The 17,861-nt window shown below is 38.6% G+C and overlaps 1 protein-coding gene across 1 annotated transcript; it reads left to right on the top strand.

Moving 5' to 3' along the window:
* Window positions 1–213: 213 nt before the first annotated feature.
* LOC110583606 (transmembrane protein 230-like) lies at window positions 214–645 on the top strand. Its single transcript, XM_021693611.1, has 2 exons — window positions 214–307; window positions 362–645. The coding sequence occupies exons 1-2, from the start codon at window positions 214–216 to the stop codon at window positions 643–645; spliced, it is 378 nt and encodes a 125-aa protein (XP_021549286.1).
* The last annotated feature ends 17,216 nt before the right edge of the window (window positions 646–17,861 follow it).

Here is a 17,861-nt window from a genome sequence, read left to right as displayed (position 1 = left end):
AGATTATCAAAGTAATCGCAACTTTGCACGATAAAAGAGGAATTCCATAAAAAATATGGCAGTCTTGCAGAAACAATTCTTTAGGGGGAGTTAGATGAATGGGAGATGCTGAGGCGAGCCTCCGCGTGGCTCGGGGCAGCCGTTGGGTGGGCGCGGGGGCCCTGAGGCCTCTGCCCGCTGCAGTGGGCGAGCTCCCCATCCACTCTGCGGGTCATGGTGCCCACTCGCACCAACGTGGCTGCCGGGATCCCCAGTAGCAAAGTGAAATACTCAAAGCTCTTCAGCACTGACACTGGACACCTTCACCGTCAGAAGGAAACTTCACCTGCTGAAGCTAGCTTTAAATTGCAAAGATGTGTAGTGAGATCTCACTTATTAAAGTTTAAGAAAAGCTCTACTAAGATTCCTTATAAGGCCATTGCCTGTGCCGCTGCTCAGTTTTTGATTGGCGCCTTTCTGGTTATTGTGGGCTGCCTCCTGCTGGCGGGCTACATCAGCAAAGTGGGGGCCAACCGGGCCGTTCCGGTTCTGATTATTGGCATCCTGGTGTTCCTGCCCGGGTTTTACCACCTGCTCATCGCCTACAGAGCCCGCAGAGGCTGCCAGGGCTACTCCTACAGTGACCTTCCGGACTGTGATGAGTGATGACTAGCCCCCAACCGCAGCCACGAGAAGAGGAGTCAGGGATGGGGCTGAGCGGAGCCGTAAAGCATTTGGCAGAGGCTGTGGAAATCTATGCTTCAGGACTAAGGAACTGGCAGCTTTGTAGATACTTAGCAAAACTATGGCCAGGTTTTATAAATTCATCCCCAAAATGTTCATTGAGCTTATAATTAGCCAAGTAGGAAGCTAGGAAGTGCTCCGTTTTTATTTTCCTGGCCCTGGCTAAAAACCCTGACAGATTTTCCCACATGGATATGTGTAGTGGAAGAATAGCATTATTAATTGTGCGGGAAAGTGAAAAGTTATTCTATAGAACGAAATGTTGCCCCCACCACCCTATTTAGAGCTGAACATCTCTTTTAAGTAGTCCTCATTGATAATTTTATTTTGTGGCAAATGGAAAAATGCAGGATGTCTACTTTCATATTAGTAAGTAATTTATCTGGAAAATTTCTGAGTATTTTATCGGCATGCTTATCTCCAACTTTGTAGCCTATGGATATCTTGGTAAAATCAAATATCTACGTAGGAGAAATAAAGAGAACAATACAGTTGTGTTGTGTGGAGCTTTAGAGTCAGATAAAAGTGGTTTTACATCCCAGATGCCAACTTTTTAGCTGTATAACCCTGGACAAACTATCCTAATACTCTGAGACAGAGTTTGGGACATAATTCTTACTGTTTGGGGTTTCAGTGTGGGCCAAATATAGTATTTATATTAACAACATTGCACATAGGTGTTCGCCAAAGTGTTAATTCCTCACTGTAAGGTAGGGTTTTATAGAAGACTGCACATAAAATTGACTAAAGCCACAAGTGAAGTGCTTCCATTCAAGCCAACCTAGGAGAGTTGGCAACCCAAGAAAATGGGGCTGCTCATCAATAAAGTCATCTCTTAGTTTAAATCAGGACACGGGATTGCTTTTTATTCATATGAGCCTTTTCCTCTTGAGTCTTACGTAAGAAGAGGGCAGATCCAGGATTTGTGGCACCTAAGGCTTATGGAATTTGGAGGGGTCTCTTAAGAAAATACAAAATTACAAATTCAAAGTTAAGTGCAGTGCACAGCAAAGGGCCTATATTAAGTATCATTAGCTTCATGGTGCATCTGGCTTCCTAGAGAAAGTGAATAAAGGATCTAGAGAAGAGGACTGACTGTGGGGCTATGTCTGCAGTTAAGGCTATAGTTCCAGATTAAAGATAATTGATGAAACAGTAGTATTTTTTAGAATAAAGGATATCATCCTATAAAAAGAAATACTTTCTTAAGTGTTGTAGATAAAGAATACAGGCATACTTTGGAGATAGTATGTTTTCTAAAGGTGTTTTCATAACACAAAGTTGAAAATACGCAAATGTAGTTCCAGGTGTTGTATTTGTTAGACACGTTTCATCCTTGGAAATTCCAGAGGACTTGCGGATGTGGCACTTCTTCATGTTTGTCTATAATCCACTTCTGAACCAGCTATTTAATGGAAATTCCAGATCTCCATAGCTAGAGCATGCTCTTTTTGAGCATTCTACACACCTTGGGAAGGAAAAGGAAGAGGGGGAAGAACCATAGAAATCTGATCCACAGAGATCTGTCACATTCCTGCTGTGACAAGCCAACACTACCAGAAGGTTACAGACTTCTTTGACCCAGTGCACAAGCGTAAGGAGAGCCCAGCACTTCCCAAGATCCAAGGGAGTGTGTGAAATGCCAAAGGTGAGCATTTACAAGGAGGTTATGCTTGATGGTAGAGGACACATACAGATAAAATATTAAAGTGATGGTGCTCGCCCAGGATGGGAAAGAACGAAACAGCTAGCATATTTGCATTCCATAATGATTGATATGTATTTCTTTTCCCTTTCATTGTCCACTGTCCCGTGTGAGAATAAGCAAGCAGTCAAATGGAAAACTAGAAGATGGAAAAAATGAGAAGAAAAACAAAGGACAAGCCACAAGATGGACAATTTGCCATTGAATTACTGTCAAACTCTTTACTTCTCAAGGCAAATTGTAATTTGCTGCAATCTACAGTAGCCCCCCACTGTCTTATCCACAGTTTCATCTTCCATAACTTCAGTTACTCATGGTACTGTGATCGGGAAGCAGATGATCCTCCCGACTATTATCAGAAGGTCAGTAGTAGCCTAAGAGGCTATGTCACAATGTTGATGCCATTCACTTTGCTTCAGCTCATCATGTAGGCAGTTTTTTATCTCACATCATCACAAGATGAAGGATGAAAACAGTACAGTAAGATATTTTGAGAAAAAGACCACATTCACATAACTTTCATTACAGTATATGATTATAATTGGTCTATTTTATTATTAGTTGTTAATTCTTACTGTGCCTAATTTCTAAATTAAACTTTGTCATAGGTATGTATATATAGGAAAGAACATAGTATATATAGAGTTTGGTACCATATGTGGTTTCGGGCTTCCACTGGGTGTCTTGGAACATATCCTCCATGGAGAAGCGGGGGATGAATGTATTATGCACATAGCTATCAGGATTCATCTTTTTCCCTTCAGAACTAGTGTAGCTCAATCAGATAAGAAACAGTTGTTTCTTTGCACCAAATATAAGAAAATTACAACCTACTTTCCCCATTTTACCTCTCAAACTTTGGGAACCAAATAATTAAAGCAGGCAAGTCATAAAAAAACAAAACAAAACAAAACAAAACAAGCACAACAAACAAACAAAACAAAAAACAGCCTGGGCACCTGGGTGACCCAGTTGGTTAAGCGTTACACTCTTGGTTTCAGCTCAGGTCATGATCTCAGGGTCATGGGATGGAGCCCCGAGTCAGGCTCCAAGCTCAGCGAGGAGTCTGCTTCTCTCCCTCTGCCTCTGCCCCTCCACGTGTCTCTCCCTTCAAGTCCTACATAGATGAAGTTTCTTTTTACTGCAGATAACAGAAATGACCTCTGGTGACTAACTTTTAGAAAAGGAATGTGTTGCACGAATCCTGGGAAATCTCAAGGACTGGAAGAATCAAAATGGATTTCAGTGCTCTAGAATGAATTCTGCAAACTTTAACTTCATTCCTTCTGTTAAAACTTTAAACTTTGAGGCTTTGCTAGGATCAGTCTCTCTACTGTGATCAGGAGGGCAGACGGGAAAAACATATATGGCTACTAAGTGAAATCATTTTAGTACAGGCAACCATCTCAAATCCTATCTAATACAAAGTTTGGTATAAATATGGTGTTCCTCACTCATTAAACTACTGAAAAAAAATGTGTGAATCTAAAGAATGACATTCAAGAAAAGGGTGTATTTCTGTGAAATGAGGTTTTTGACAGAGGGAAGCTAAAGTGGAAATGATGGCAATATATCTTTGGTAGTTGTTTTCAGGCTCAATGACTTGTATTTTGGCTCCAAAAATACTACAGCTAGAATTATACGCTCTACGTGAGCCATGTAGGTCGAGATCTATGATGAAATCCACAAGCCAGAGACATTGAGAAGGAAACAGGAGCGTATAGAGCGTATAGAGCTGGATTCAGGGGTGGAAAGTAGAAGAAAATGTTTCCATCCTAGAGTAGATACAGCTCACACTGTAAGATCTTTCAAGTCGATAATCAATGATTGGAAATTCTCGGGCTCCCTTCAAGCTAAGAAAGAATGGTTTGTGCATGAAAATGAGGTGACATATTCCATTAAAACTGATCAGGACACAGATACATTCTTACATCCCTTCATCTCTTGGGACATTTTTGGGGAAATAATTATTTCCCCAAATTATTTCTAATAATATTTTCTAGTGATTATTAATATATACATATTGACATATGCTTTAAAAATAATTATATAACTTACTAGATTTTGGATAAGAAACAATAAAGGTATCACTATGTTGGATTTCAAAGTCTTTCAGCACATCTAGAAAGTTTGGTTCAACAAACAGGTGTGAAAAGTCTTTAAAGTATAGCACTAGTTATCAGCTTCCTTTGTTTTGGTCTGTTCTGCCATTATTCAGTGATCTGCTACCAAGGTATAGTAGTATTTTAGGAAAGTGAGAAGTTTAATTCTCTACCTATTCACTGATAACATAGAAGCTTATGGGGAGTGAGTGCAAGATTGTTTGGGGTCCTGGCACCGCTGTCAGCCCAGAAGATGCTTTCGGTCTGATGTTCTTACACAGCTACATTGAACTTCCAAGTTTATCTATCATCTATCTATCTATCTATCTATCTATCTATCTATCTATCTATCTATCTCTATCTATCTATCTATCTATCTATCTATCTATCTATCTATCTATCTATCTACCGTCTTTCGAGAGGAAGGGATAAATACAGGACTATTAATTCATATATCTTCCACAAAAGGGGTTAAAGAACTCAGGGGAGAGCTTTATTAATTCCAGATGGTTGATACAACTGGTAAGAGATCGTGTTTCCCTCTTAAGACTCTTGTTCCTAAAAAAAGGAACACTCTTTATGGGATCTACTTCTTTTCTAACTCAATGTTTTTGGAATTGCAGGAGACCTATTCTCTATCTTCCTGCACAAACGCTCCACCACCCTCCTAACTTGTTTTGGAAAGAACTATTTGGTAAGGTAGCTTCTTCTCCTTATAAAGTGTCGGGAAGAATAGGGTCCATTTTTTCATACCTATGCTGAGTTCATTCTAAAATGATATTCAAGGAGCTATTAGAAAGCTACTATTTACTACTTACTGGCTGTATTTGTTTCCTATTGCTGCTATAATGAATTACCACAAATCTAATTGTTTAGAATAACACAAATCTATTCTCTTATGTTTCTCGAGGTCAGAAGTCTGAAATGGGTCTTAAGTCCCATTTTTTTCTTTTCTTGTCTTTTCTTTTTTAAAGATTTTATTTATTTATTTGAGAGAGAGAGAGCACAAGCAGGGGATGCTGCAGAGGGAGAGGGAGAAGCAGGGAGCCTGACTCAGGGTCGATCCCAGGACCCTGGGATCAGGACCTGAGCTGAAGGCAGATGCTTAACTGACTGAGCCACCCAGGTGCCCCCCTTTTTTTAATTTAAAATTTTTTAATTAAAAATTTAAAAATCTTTTGTCCCCCTTCACCCATTTCTCCCGCCCCCCCCCCTCCTTCCTATGGCAACTACCAATTTGTCCCTTTTTTTTTTTTTACCGATCTGTTTTTTGTATATATGAGCTTGAGTTTTGTTTTTTTTTAAATATAGGCTCTACATATAAGAGAGATCATACAGTTTTCTCTTTCTCTGCATGACTTATTTCACTTAGCATAATGCCCTCAAGGTCCATCCATGTTGTCACAAATGGCAAGATTTCATTCCTTTTTATGGCTAAATAATATGCTACAGTTTCTTTATTCATTAATCAATAAACACTTAGGTTGCGTCCATATATTGGTTATTGTAAACGACGCTCCAATAAACATTGGGTACAGATATCTTTTCAAGTTAATGTTTTCATTTTCTTTGGATGAATACCCAGAAGTGTAATTACTGGATCATCTGGTAGTTCTATTTTCAAGGAACTGCAATGCTGTTTTCCACAGTGTCTGCACCAATTTACATTCCCAACAACAGTGCACCAGGGTCCCCTTCTCTCCACATCCTCACCAACACTTGTTATTTCTTGTCTTTCTGATAGCCATACTAACAACGTGAGGTAATATTTCATTGTGGTTTTGATTTATATTTCCCTTATGATTAATGATGTTAGCCATGTACATGTTGGTCATCTGGATGTTGTCTTTGGGAAAATGTCTATTCAGATCTGCCCATTTTTTAATTGGATTATTTGTTTTTTTGCTATTGAGTTGTCTAAGTTCTTTATATACTTTTGGTATTAACCCCTTATCAAATATATGATTGGCAAATATTTTCTCCCATTCAGTAGTTTCCAATTCTATTTTATTTTTTAAGATTTTATTTATTTCTTTGACAGACAGTGACACAGCAAGAGAGGGAACAGAAGCAGGGGGAGTGAGAGAGGGAGAAGCAGACTCCCACTGAGCAAGGAGCCCGATGTGGGACTCCATCCCAGGACCCTGGGATCATGACCTGAGCTGAAGGCAGACGCCTAACGACTGAGCCACCCAAGTGCCCCAGTAGTTTCCAATTTTAAATGGTTCATTCAAAGCTTATGTGCTTTATCTAAGTGCTAAGTCATAAAGAGGGTATCATATGGCACACACATAAATACAAAATTTTGAATGGCCAAAATACTGAAACATAGTATTTGCTTGTATTTTCATCATATTTTCTTTGACATATCAAGGTAATTTATATATAACTTCTAAATATAGTTTTTAATATATTTTAAAGTTGTTGGTTTTCCTGCTTCTCTATATGAAAATTTAACTGGAAAATGAAGCACTTATAATTTAACAGAAAATTCTTTACACAGAATCAAAATATTTTAGGTAGATATTATTTAACCAGCTATCTTACTGAGATTAATTTATAAGTATTAGCATTATCCTTTCATATCTATACAAATGAAATAACTCACCAATTAAAATGCTGGCCCAGATTTTTCATCTTAAAAATGTAATAATTATGGCAGATTATAAATTAATTACCATTTAACAATACAAATTAAAAATTTAAATACGCATAGCTGCTGACTGGAAAATTTCACATCTAGAAATTTATCGCATATATGTAAAAACACACACACAAACATGTAATATCTACCTCAAGAACTAAACAGATAAAACTGCAGTAGAGTTTAGTGTTTACATTGTTTTAAACAGATACAACTGCAGTAGACTTTAGTGTTACATTGTTTTAAAAATAAGAAATTGAAAAGTAAGTCTTCCTCAATGGCCATTAAAGCAGATTGTGGAATTATTTAATATAAAATACATATGTATATATATACACACACGTGTTCAAAATTTAGAAAGATGTTGAATGATTATTACATGTAAAAAAAGGTAAGTTATAGAACAGTACCTAATATCCCATTTGTTTTCTTTGAAAAATATATTCATAAAAACATATATTCGCCCTCCCCCCCCAAACACAAAAAACAAACCAAAAAACCACATATTCACTCCTAGCTTATAAAAAAGATAAATTAGGGGTGCCTGGATGGCTCAGTTGGTTAAGCGACTGCCTTCGGCTCAGGTCATGATCCCGAAATCCCGGGATCGAGCCCCACGTCCGGCTCCCTGCTCAGCGGGGAGTCGCTTCTCCCTCTGACCCTACCCCCTCCTGGGCTCTCTCTCTCAAATAAATAAATGAAATCTTTAAAAAAAAAAAAGATAAGTTAGATGGGGGGAAAATGTTTTTTCCAGGCTAAATAAGTTTATGCATTTTTACCAATTGGCTTAGAAATACGCACTTTTGGGGCACCTGGGTGGCTCAGTTGGTTAGTGTCCAACTCTTGATTTCAGCTCAGGTCATAATCTCAGGGTCCTGGGATCAAGCCCCACATGGGGCTCTACACTGGGTGTGGAGTCTGCTTAGGATTCTCTCTCTCTCTCTGCCCCTCCCCACTGCTTGCACATTCTCTCTTTAAAAAATTTAATTAATTAAAAAAAATATATGCACTATTGTCATATTCCTATATGATTAATGGATTTCAAATTGTATGTGTTTTAATTTTTTTTCACATTATACCTGTACCAGTTAAATGTTTATTATGACTGTATTATTTTTATGCTCAGAACTACTTTTAAGTATCCTGAATAATCAAATTGTGTCTTATAAAAAAACACTGTGGGAAAATCTAAAGTGGCCAGTTCTTCTTTTAGTAGATCTATAAAAGAGAGAAAAGTGAGAATGCTGAAATAATAACAATTTGTGTCATTAAAGTAATCAGGTGTAAGTATTTTAGAGAGAGTCTCCAAATACAAAATTCAAAATAAGATTAAGATCTTAATGTATTAATAATATGTATCAATAATAACAACAGTACTACTAATAAATACCACTTATTTGACCACATGGTGTTCTGAAATTCTTACCACAGCCTTTTACAGATGTTAGCCCGCAAGTATGTGGATACTCACAAGGTGATTCTAAAGTTTATATGGAGAAGTAAATAGCCAACACTATTGACAGAGTAGAATAAAATTGGAGGACTGACATTACCCAACTTTAAGACTCACTACGAAGCTACAGTATCAAGACAGTGCAGTAGTATTGGTAAAAGAAGAAAATAATCCATCAACAGAATAGAATAGAAAGCCTAGAAAGAGACCCACATAAATATAGGGCAACCGACATATTTCTGATATGGTGCTGGAACAACTGCACATCCACATGCAAAAAAAAAAAAAATGAATCTAGACACAGACTTCACATCCTTCACAAAAATTAACTCAAAAATGGGTCATAGACTTAAATGTAAAACTTAAAATAATAAAACTCCTAGAAGGTAACGTAGGAGAAAATTTAGATGACCTTGGGTTTTGTCCTGACTTTTAAAGTATAATACCAAAGTTATAATCTATGAAGGAAATAATTGATAACCTGGACTTGATTAAAATTAAAAATCTGTGACCTGACACTGTCAGGAGAATGAAAAAGACAAGGCAGAGACTTGGAGAAAATATTTGCAAAAGACATATCTAATAAAGGACTGTTATGCAAAATATGCAAATAAGTCTTAGAACTCAACAATAACAGGGGGTGGGGGGATGGGTCAGCCCGGTGATGGGTATTAAGGAGGGCACGTTCTGCATGGAGCACTGGGGGTTATATGCAAACAATGGATCGTGGATCACTACATCAAAAACTAATGATGTAATGTATGGTGATTAACATAACATAAAAAAAAAAGAACTCAACAATAACAAAACAACTCAATTTTAAAAATAAGCCATGGAAAGATGTTCCACAACATTGACAACACCCACTGCTGGTGAGGATGTGGAGCAACAGGAACTTTTATTCATTGCTGGTGGGAATGCAAAATGGCACCCTGGAAGACAGTTGGTGGTTTCTTAGAAAAGTAAACATACTCTTACCTTAGGATCCAGCAATTACACTCCTTGGTATATACCCAAAGGTGTTGGCAACTTCTCTCCACAGAAAAACCTGCACATGGATGTTTATAGCAACTTTATTCATAACTGCCAGAATTTGGAAATCTTGAATACAAGATATCTTTCAATAGGTAAGTGGATAAATAAACTGTGGTACACCCAGACAATGAAGTATTATTTATTGCTAAAAAGAAATGAACTATCAAGTCATGAATATACATGCAGGAAACCTAGTGTATAGTACTCAGTGAAAGAAACCAATCTGAAACAGCTACATCCTATATGATCACAACCATGACATTTTGGAAAAGAAAGAACCATGGAGACAGTAAAAAGATTGGTGATTGCCAGGAGTTAGGAAAGATGGAGGGTTAAATAAGAGGGACATAGTAGGTATTTAGGTCAGTGAAACTACTCTGTATGACACTGGAATGGCGGATCTATGTCATTAGTCACATGTCAGATGCTGATATTATGATACTATAAGATTTGGCTATGTATATATTTTCATGAAATGAACAAAAATGATGAGGATCAATTATATTATTAATGACAGAAGAAGAGAGGCAGAAGTTTTTAAAATGCATATCTAAATGAATGCCAGTTCTTCATATATTCTAACAGCACCGCTCCATCCCAAGCCCTCTGCCATCCAGATTCCCTATCCTCTAGGCTTATTACCTCTTTAATGTTCCCATAGCCATGACAGGCATACCTCATCTTATTGTGTTTCACTTTTTTGTGTTTCTCAGGTACTGTATTTTTTACAAATTAAAGGTCTGTAGAACCAGAATTGGAAGCAGAGCCTGAAGATGTGATTGAATTGCTGCAATCTCAGGATCAAACTTGAACGGATGAGGAGTTGCTTCTTATGGGTGAGCAAAGGACATGGTTTCTTGCGATGGAAATGATTCCTGGTGAAGACACTGTGAAGATCAGCTTTGATATGGAATATGTTGCATCTGTGTCCACTAAAAGTCAATCAGTTTGTTCCCCACTGTCAATTTTTACCTGGGGCACCTGTGGGAAAATCTAAAGTGGGCAGTTTAAGTCCATGGGAGAACCTGGGTCTTCAGGGGTAGGGGAAGACGATGGGGTGGAATAAAAGAGGGGTCATCTAGAATGTCCGCAGTGTCGGATGGGCTGTGAAACGGAACAAGACACATTCTAATATTTGCAGTCGGGATTTTGGGGACAATGCCATGAAGGCTTGCATATATGGGATCTCTGACCATTTGAAGAGTTCCAGCAAAAAGGTCAAGCTGGAAAATAGTATTATAAGAATGGGTTCCGTGGGGGACCATACCTCTTGACCTGGGAGTTTGTACTTAGACCAAGAAACATGACATAAAAAGATGGGACATTTTTTTCTTAGGCTTTTGGGGTCAAGTTTGTTCCCGTTTTTAAAAATACAACCCAAGGGCAAGTCAGAAGGAATAGCGGGGGTTTGTCCCATAGTGGGAAAGACGGGCTGCCAATTCTCAAAGGGGCATTCCACCAAGAGGCAAGGTAGCTGTTAGCCAGCATCAGGAAAGGGTCCCAACTGAGTCTGTAAAGGGTGGATTTACCCAGGATGCGTGGCTCTTGCCAACTGTGCCACACACTGGGAACAGAGACCTCAGAGGAGACAGAGTGGAACAGGTTAGAGGAAAGGGGTCCTTCGTCCTCATGGGCATGGATAGTCTGACCTGTTGGCCCTCAGACCTTCCAAACACACTGGGGAGCTGCCCTGGCCAGAGATCTTCAGTTGCCTGAGGAGTACTAGGGTTGGCTGCCGAAGGGCCAGAAGAGAAAGAAGAAGGAGAGCAGGATCCCTCCAAACGGCAAGAGGGGAAATTTCTCACCCTTTTGGGCAAGGGCGGTCCAGCAGATTCCCCCTGGGGCTTCAGATCTCCACTGAGGAGCAATCTTGGCTGGGGGTCATCGGTTCCCAAAGTATTAGAGTCCATCCACTAATGGAAAGTCCTGAGAAGTCCCTGAGGCTTTGCTACGGAAAGAGTTAAGGTTCCTATATCTATATTAACTTTCTGTATTTGCATGCAAAGTCTTTAATTGTCACCATGGTTAAGTGGATAACTGAGTATTGTTTCACAATGACTTAGGATCCTATTTGACCAAGTATTTTAAAGCCTTTTGCATATTTTTTAACAAGATTCCCCAAATCTACTTATCACTTGTAATTCCAGTTATTATCTTAAAATGTAGTGTGTCTCAAAAATAACCAAACTTTCTTGTCAATTCAGAAAATCCAGGGAGAATTCCAGGCCAGCAGAAGGTCCCCGTGTGGGCCACCAAATGTGGGGTGTCTTGATTGGGTGAGGGCCGGTGACACAGGTGTGAAAGAAGTCACCCCGGGCAGAACACAGGGGATAGAAGTTTATTGAATACACTGTAAGGGAGCAGCGAACAGGACAGCAGAGGAGGGACTGTGACGAGGTTGGGGGCGGGGGGCCTATAGTTATAGGGTGTAGTGAGGAAGTATGGGAATGTAGGCAATTTTCCCTTTTTTTGGTAATCTCGGGAACGGTGCTTGGTTGTAAGTAGCCTATTGGTTGGTTAGGGCCTCTGACTTAATGAGCCCGTTCGCATCAGCTCCAGTGGTCGCTGTGGGCCCTTTGGCTCTGCTCCAGTTTCCATTGCTCAAGCCTATTGCCTAAAAGCGGCCTCTACAAATAGCTTATGTCATCTCTCTTACAAAATTTGTTGACAATAATTTGGTATGATGAAACTTTTACTTAAAAATAGCTTCCAAAATCTTTCTGTTTTAACTTGAAACTTGATAGAATTTTGCTAAATTAATTTAGCAAATTTTTTTGTATTAAATGTATTAAATGTCTAGATCATTTTTAAATAAGATAAAACAATGAAACATTAATATCTGAACATAGGCTTATCTACATTTGGCTCTATTACAGAGAAACTAAAGATAATATTTGGATCTGTTTGTGAACACATTTTATGCTTTACTGAAAGATTATACTATAAAAAAGCACATATTTCTAGAAGTCATAAAAAGTATTTATCAGTTTGCCAATTCACAGAATGCTAATGTAAAAGCTCACAAACTGTTTACTTCTTAGTTAAGGTTTCTAAAAGTTAAGAACTTTAATAAATTTAATTAAAACTACTAAAAATAAGGGAAATATTTCAGTATGCAAAAAATAAAAATAAAACAAAAGTAGGATGAATGGAAAAATGAATGGAAATTCATTTTTGTTGAGGAAAAATAAAGTAATTTTGTCCTATAGTGAGCTGGTTATTTGAAGATGGGATACTTAGGACAAAATTAAAATGGAAAAAGAAACTTGAGAAGATCTGTGGAAAAGAAATCATTAAAAAGGAATTTTAACATGTGGTCAAGCTGGCTAAGATTAAAATGAATTTATTTTAAAATAAAAGTATGCTGTCCCAAAATTAGAATTTGGGATGCTTTTAAAAAGACCAAGTTTCTTGGGCCCTTGGTCTGCTGTTGATAAAAGATTGTAAAAGGTTTTTTCTAAAAAATGGCTTTGGCAGGTTTTTTGATTAATTAAAACTGAGGATTTTCTACTGAAAGAGTTAAGCCTCCTACATCTATATTAACTTTCTGTATTTGCATGCAAAGTCTTTAATTGTCACCATGGTTAAGTGGATAACTGAGTATTGTTTCACTGACTTATGATCCTATTTGACCAAGTATTTTAAAGCCTCTTGAATATTTTTAACAAGATTCCCCAAATCTACTTATCAGTTATAATTCCAGTTATTATCTTAAAATGTAGTGTGTCTCAAAAATAACCAAACTTTCTTGACAATTCCATTGCAGTGAATTCTCTTTAGATCTTTAACAATGGACAATAAAATCTATAAAGATTGTGGCACATGTGGGTAAAGTATATTCTGCTTCTACAAAAAATGGCCCCTCATTACCACATTCTTGCCATCCTGATGTCCTTGTAACATGACAACAGTCTGCTCCTGAATCACAGAAATTAAGATGGGTAAACAATGGCTATAAATTAAATGAACAGTCAGGGCTATGGGAAACCTAGGATGGCCACTTGGCCGGTCCTTCCCAACTCCCTGGCAAAACCATTTTTGGCTTTTGCATTTCTTCACTTACCTTAGTGCATTTAAGAAAAACTAACTTGGTCCTCAGAGGCCTCAGACCTCCTCTCTCTGGACTTTTTGAACATCTGCAGCTGAACTTCATTCAGCTGCCACTTACAATGGGTTATCAAAATGTTGATGTGTTTCCCTTTAGGGTATACCTTCCACAATATCCAGAGACCCACTTCATTGGGCAAATTACGTAAGACTTAATGAAAACCTTACAAATTTCTTAAAATTATCACTGTTGATAATCAGGCAAGGTCAACAAAACAAATGAAAAAACTGTACTCAAGCAGAACAAATATTAATTACATAGGACTGATGCAATTAATGAGCTGATGAATATGGATTATAATTTTCATAACTTTTTTCAAAAGTGTTACTGGTTTTTAATCTTTTGTTTTCCCAGATTTAGGGAAATCTTTTCTTTTTTTTTTTAAAGATTTTATTTATTCATTTGAGACACAGAGATACAGAAAGAGGGAGCATGAGTAAGGGGAGAGGCAGAGCTCCGGAGAGGGAGAGGCAGAAGCAGATTCCCCGCTGAGCCAGGAGCCCAATGCGGGACTCGATCCCAGGACCCCGGGATCATGACGCTTAACCATCTGAGCCACCCAGGCACCCTGGGAAATCTTTTCTCTTAAGCTTTCAACAATTTGGTAAGATCAACCTTTGTAAAAAAAGATGAAACATTTATCTTTTCCTCTCTACCTGACCCCTCTAGAATTCAAACAATAGTGTTAGTTGTTTACATAAATTCAATGAGAAGTTGTTCCCCTTATCACAGGACACAATTTTTAAAAAACTGGCTACCTTGCCAAGGCTTTAACTAAAACGTTAGTGTTTGCGAGGTAGGTGCATAGACTCAGGTATGACCAGACAGCTTTAAAGAACTATTTGCAAAAATTGGCCTAGTACCTTGCTTACAAAGTTCCAACAAAGCAATCTTTTAAAAAATTTATATAGCCAATCACTATCTTTGCTGCTTTTATATAAATAAACAGGCCCAGATTAGTTTTGTCATGATCTTTGATTTAAAAAGATTGGGGTGGGGCATCTGGGTTAAGCGTCTGTCTACTGCTCAGGTCATGATCCATGGGTCCTGGGATCAAGCCCCACATCAGCCTCCCTGCTCCGCGGGAAGCCTGCTTCTCCCTCTCCCTGCTTGTGTTCCCTCTCCTGTTGTGTCTCTCTCTCTGTCAAATAAATAAATAAAATCTTCAAAGAAAAAAGAATTCCCTTAAAAAAAATTAAAAAATTGGTGTAATTGTAGATAGATAAGTTAGGTTTGTACCTTCATCTATATTCCTTTTTATTTTTAGTTTTTAATTCTTTTTTCTCTTTGCTTTTCAGTTTGAAAAGTTTCTATGAACCTCCCTTCAAACTCACTGATTCTTTCCTCAGCCATGTCCACTAAACTGATGAGACCATTAGATACATTCTTCATTTCTTTTATAGTGATTTTGGTTTCTAGCATTTCCTTTTGATTTTAACAGTTTCCATCTCTCTGCTTAGAGTACTCAGGTGTTTTTCCATGTTGTCCACTTTTTCCATTAAAGCCTTTGGCCTATTCATCATAGTTATTTTAAATTCAGGCTTGATATTTCCAAAATCTCTGCCATATCTGAATCTGGTTCCGATGCTAGTTTTTCCCTTCAGACTATTTATTGTCTTTTAGCATGCATTGTAATTTTTTGTGGAAAGCTGGAAGGATGTATCAGGTAAAAGGAACTGATATACATAGACCCTTAGTGTGAGGTATTATATTTATCTAGCTAAGAGTCAGGCTGTGTTTACTGTTTGCTGCAGCTGTGGTTTCAGAGGATAAAATTTTCTCTAGTGTCCTTGTTTCTGTGTCCTCTGTTGCCTTTGGGTTTCTCCAGAGACTCCTTATTAAATGGATCTCAGGTTTGCAGTTCTTCCCGTGTAACCCCCTGTTGTTATACAGAAGGCCCACTGCCCTGGTGGTAAGGTGTGGAGAAAGGAGAAGCATTCCATAATCCTATAATTAGGTCTCAGTCCTTTGTAAATCCATCCATGTTGCCAGGGTGTGGCCTTCACAAATGTTTCTCAGCTTCCTTCCCCCTCTCCAACCTCCAGTGATATAGAAAGGCTAGAGTGGGCTAGATTTGGATATCTCCCCTCAGGTCAGTTAGGCTTCAGTAAAAAGCCCAACAAAACCCTTGCAAAAATTAGTTAGGCTCTGGTAAAATAGCTTTCCTGGAGGGCAATCCTTGTTAAGGAGAACAGAGAGCTCTGGGCATTTTTGAGAATGGTTACTTTCCCCTATCCCTCTGCCCAGAGCAGGAGACGCTTTTTCTCTGGTCTTCACGAACCCAGGGAAGCCTCTGGAGTTCATTACCACGGCAGATTGTGATCAATGCTAAGAACGAAAAGTACAGGGTACTATGATAGCACATAATAAGGGAAACTGAAATTGTCCATGGGATCAAGGAAGGTTTTCCTAAGGAAAAGAACTAAGTGGAGGAACAGGGAAAACTTTTCAAGCAAAGGAAATAGCATCTGCAATTGCTCTGAGGTCAGAAGGAATATGGAACATTTGAGTGAATGAAAGAAAAATCAGGGTAGTCACACAAGAGAGAGTGGCTCCAGATGAAAATGGAAAGGTAAGTAGGCCAGGAGCTTTGATAGTTATTCTAAGAATAAGAAGCAACTTTAGGATTACTAGAGTCAGAGTCTAGATAGATGTTTGGGCTGGAAATAAAGCAGGAAAAATAATGGACGTTTTCTTAGGTATTTCTTTCAGTTGCTCTTCTCCCCTAATTTATCACTCTAGTTTTTCTTTCATTTTTTGAGTCTATTCCAAGGGTTCTAATCTGGGGAGTCTGACTTCAAGGAGTACCTGAACCAGCAGAAATTATATGCAACATTTTGTGTGCAGACACATGTATTCTGTGAAGGACAAAAGGTCCACAGTTTTATGGAAGGGTTCTGTAATTCTCCCACCAAATTGGGAGTGGGCGAGAGCTAAGGATTATGTTCTTCCATGAAGTTAAAATTAATGACCAACATCTTGCATAATTGGAAGTTATATCAATGTAAAGTGTCAAAAACCAAGTATTCATTTATTAAAAAAAAGAAATACAGGACAAATGAACATTAAAGTCTAATGAATATACTGTTTATAGTCCAGACCAGATATGGTCCCATCCTTTATAACTTCTTCACGTTGGAGACTGAATAATATGAATTAGGTGATAGTCACAACCTTAAATATTGCAAAATTATGAATTCACATTTATATTATAAAAAATGATTATATTATACCAATATAGTTTTAGGGTTAATTTGAACTTCAATCATTAGAAAACAGGTAACCCATGAGTTGTGTTATTTATATAGGATAACCTTCTACATTGCCTTCACCTTCAAGGTAATATGCTGCCTACTCATCTGGCAGATTCCATGAGCCGGGGAAGAATAAAAATCAGGACTTCCTTGTTTATCCTCTAAAAGTCTCTCGAGTTTGTATGGCGCAGATGAGAAATCTCTGCCTTCTAAGTGTGAGTCTTGGACTCTCCTGGTCTGCACACTGCCATCTCATTCGCACTTACAGCCCCGGATTCCCAAGGTCTGTCTGTCTGTGTCTCTGTCGCACCACACACACACACACACGCACACGCACACGCTCACTCACTCACTCACTAGCTCTGTAAATGCATTATCTCTCCACTAAATGCATGACTCACCCCTTTCCGCGCACCTTGAATCAAAACTATCAGACCCTGAATGTTTTCCCGCGCTGGATCGCGACTCTCCCGGCTCCTCCTCCTTTGTTTTTGTTCTCGCGGCGCCGGACCAGTTCTCAAGTTTCCAACCACGACCGGTCAACTGGAGGCCCGATTGGCTGCGGTAAGAAGAGGAGCAGAGACCTCACCAAATCACAAATCTAGGATTTTCATTTTACTTGGTCTCCTCCCTAGAATCCTGGCCACAGGTGTGCATAGTTTCCCTTCGAGGAACCCTTGCCTGGGGTTGCTATGGAGATAGGACGCTGCAACTTGCAGAGCAGCCTACACCCAGAAACCGCTTAGCCGACCTCAGCAAAGCGACTGCCTTGCGTTGCCTCTTTCCATATCTGCACTTCCCCTTCATCCAGAACTTTGTTTTTTCTTGACTCGTTCC

Source organism: Neomonachus schauinslandi, chromosome 8 (assembly GCF_002201575.2).
Source record: "Neomonachus schauinslandi chromosome 8, ASM220157v2, whole genome shotgun sequence".
Classification (NCBI taxonomy): domain Eukaryota; kingdom Metazoa; phylum Chordata; class Mammalia; order Carnivora; family Phocidae; genus Neomonachus; species Neomonachus schauinslandi.
This window is presented reverse-complemented; position numbering and strand designations above follow the sequence as displayed.